Source organism: Lathyrus oleraceus, chromosome 7, assembly GCF_024323335.1.
Source record: "Lathyrus oleraceus cultivar Zhongwan6 chromosome 7, CAAS_Psat_ZW6_1.0, whole genome shotgun sequence".
Classification (NCBI taxonomy): Eukaryota; Viridiplantae; Streptophyta; class Magnoliopsida; order Fabales; family Fabaceae; genus Lathyrus; species Lathyrus oleraceus.
Genome location: NC_066585.1, coordinates 215,019,723 through 215,022,717, shown reverse-complemented (window position 1 = coordinate 215,022,717; position 2,995 = coordinate 215,019,723). Strand labels below are relative to the sequence as shown.

The window sequence follows — 2,995 nt, the reverse complement described above, 5'->3', positions numbered from 1 at the left end:
ATAATGGGAAATTTAAATGTTACTTCTAACCTAAGGGAAGAGATCTGACAAGGACAAATGATAAATGGGAAATTGCAGGAGATGTCGACTCACCCAGGTTTCACTCAGTCACCGGATGAAGTCATTCTATTTAATCAAAGGATTTGTGTTCCGAATGATGTCGGATTGAAAAGGGGAGTTTTGGAGGAAGCTCACAAAGGGGCATTTACTATACATCCAGGTTCATTGAAGATGTACCAAGACTTGAAGAAGAACTATTGGTGGCCTGGAATGAAAAGGGATATCGCAGGGTATGTGTCGGAATACATTGTATGCCAACAGGTAAAGATCAAACATCAGAAGCCAAGTGGTTTATTGCAGCCTTTAGGGATTCCAGTTTGGAAATGGGATAGTATTTCAATGGATTTTGCAGTAGGGTTACCTCGGACCCAAGGTGGTTATGATTCAATTTGAGTGATTGTGGATCGGTTGACTAATTATGCGCACTTCTTGGCCATGAATACTACTTACAAGGCAAGTCACCTTGCAAGGTTGTTCATTTAAAAAATTGTTAGGTTGCACGGTGTTCCTATTAGCATTGTGTCCGATAGAGACCCAAAGTTTACTTCAAGGTTTTGGAGAGAATTCCAACAAGCTATGGGATTGAGATTGTGTTTGAGTACTTCTAATCATCCTCAAACGGATGGTCAGACGGAACGGATAATACAGACACTGGAAGATATGTTAAGAGCTTGTATGCTTGAAAGTGGAGGGAATTGGAAGGAGCTTTTACCATTGATTGAATTCTCATATAACAATAGTTATCATGCAAGTATTGGGATGGCTCCTTATGAAGCCTTGTATGGACAGAAATGTAGAACACCTTTATGTTGGATAGAAGTTGGCGAATAAAGTATCTTAGGACCGGAGATTATTCAAGAGACAACGGAAAAGATAAGGATGGTCCGTGATAAGATTAAGAAAGCACAAGATCGCCAAAAGAGCTATGCGGATCACAGGAGAAGACCATTGGAATTTGATGAAAGTGACCATGTATTTTTGAAGGTGACTCTGAGGTTGAGACTGAAAGGACCGTTTAAGTCATGGAAGCTAAGTCCGAGATACATAGGGCCATACCAGATTATATAGAGGATTGGAGAAGTAATGTACAGATTATCTTTACCACCTTCTATATCATAAATGCATGATGTTTTTCTCGTATCTCTACTCTAGAAGTTCATTCCAGATTCTCTTCAGCCTATTCTTCCAAATTCAATAGAAGTAGAAGCAGATCTAATTTTCGAACCTATACCAAGTCGCATTGCAGGACGAGAAGTTAAGGTATTAAGGAATAAGGAGATTCCTCTTGTTAAGGTTCAATGGGATGAATCACACCCAGGCGACACCACCTGGGAACTAGGCTCAAAAATGCGAGAAGCTTACCCTCATCTCTTCTAGGTAATATTTAAAATTCGAGGACGAATTTATATTTAAGGGGGGGGGGGGAGATGTAATACACCATATTTCTCTAAACACCTAAGTTTCTATTAATTGAGGTCAATTGAGTTCCTATGTGCTCTAAAAGTTGCCGATTGGGATAAATAAAGTAAATAGTGAGTTCAGGTTGACTTAATTAATATTAATTGGGACTGACCTTTTATTAATTGAGACATTTTGGTAACACTAATAATGGGTCAATAGCTCCGGTAGAACAAATATTACAAGTGTGGTGCCACTTGAAATATTTAATACTAACTGTAACCTTTTCTAACCACATGTTACTTGTGGTAATTGGTGGCCACATGTTACTTTCTCTTACCAACTACCTACCATAAGCCACTTCATTTTTCTATGTATCAGAAAGAATAGAAACAAACAGAAAACCTCAAGGGAAGGAAAGAAAGCAAGATAGTGAAGAAGAAGAAGAAGGAAAGCTTGGAAAGATCAAAGGCTTGAAACCAACACCATCATCTTCATCCTCATTTCAGCTTCCACAACTTCTCCTCTTCAATTTATTGAGGTGGGTTCTAGTTAGAAACTCTAGGTTTCTAGAAGATTAGAGTTGTAGAATTATAGACAAATCATGAAAATCAATGATATATGATGAATATATGCTTGCTCTTGTTGATTTCCATGAACATGTGCCTTGATGTGTTCTTATGATTGTTATGATAATATGATTTGTTATGGTTATGTTATGATGTTGAAATCCTTGTGGTTATGAACTTGGGATTCTTGTTATACATGTGTAAATGAGCATGTAGTGAGATGGATGAATTGGAAGAAGGAGTGTAGGTTTGATTGGAAATGGAATTACAGAGAAATATGGTGTTCTAAGAAGTGGAAAAATGAAAATGTTAGTGGACCAATCGATTGGTCCCTGTCATAAACCAATTGGCAGCCCTTTGTTTTGCAGAAAAATTAAATTTTAGTAGGACCAATCGATTGACACTGCATGGAAATCAATTGCACAAACTTGTTGTATATGAACAGTGGAAAATTTTAAGAGGATCAATCGATTAACACTCAGGATCAATCGATTGACACTTTGCAAATTTTGAAAATAGGAATGTGAGAGGAACCAATCGATTGGGCTTCCACAACCAATCAATTGACTTAAGTTAAAAAATTCAAAATCCATTTCTTAAGTGTTTTTAAATGCATTCTTCCAACCATTAATCAATTGTGATGCTATGCTTATGTTGAATACATGTTAATGGTGAAAATTACATGATGAACCTAGTGAGTTAACCTAGGATTGAAATTAGGTTATGAGTGAGGTTTATGACTTAGATAACATTGAAAGACATTATTCATTCATATGGCCCTTATGTGGAGGTCGTGTACGAATTGTTGCCATGATTGAGAATAAGACACATTGTATTGAACATGCTATGTTATATTTGTGTATTATTGTGAATGAAGTCACCTGTGATTGATGGACTTTGTATTGGTTCGTGGAACCAATGATATGTGGAACCGATCATGTATTTAGAGTGTGTATTTTCTATGATGG

General features: G+C 36.9%; 1 protein-coding gene across 1 annotated transcript; it reads left to right on the top strand.

The window, feature by feature from the left end:
• Positions 1-939: 939 nt before the first annotated feature.
• LOC127103001 (uncharacterized) lies at positions 940-1,437 on the top strand. Its single transcript, XM_051040304.1, has 2 exons — positions 940-1,044; positions 1,213-1,437. The coding sequence occupies exons 1-2, from the start codon at positions 940-942 to the stop codon at positions 1,435-1,437; spliced, it is 330 nt and encodes a 109-aa protein (XP_050896261.1).
• The last annotated feature ends 1,558 nt before the right edge of the window (positions 1,438-2,995 follow it).

Bases quoted from the DNA above. Each gene is read 5' to 3' on its own strand.
- LOC127103001 (XM_051040304.1), top strand. From the start codon at position 940: ATGGTCCGTGATAAGATTAAGAAAGCACAAGATCGCCAAAAGAGCTAT. The intron at 1,045-1,212 runs GTGACTCTGAGG...TCTCTACTCTAG, and splicing joins GTGACCATGTATTTTTGAAG to AAGTTCATTCCAGATTCTCT.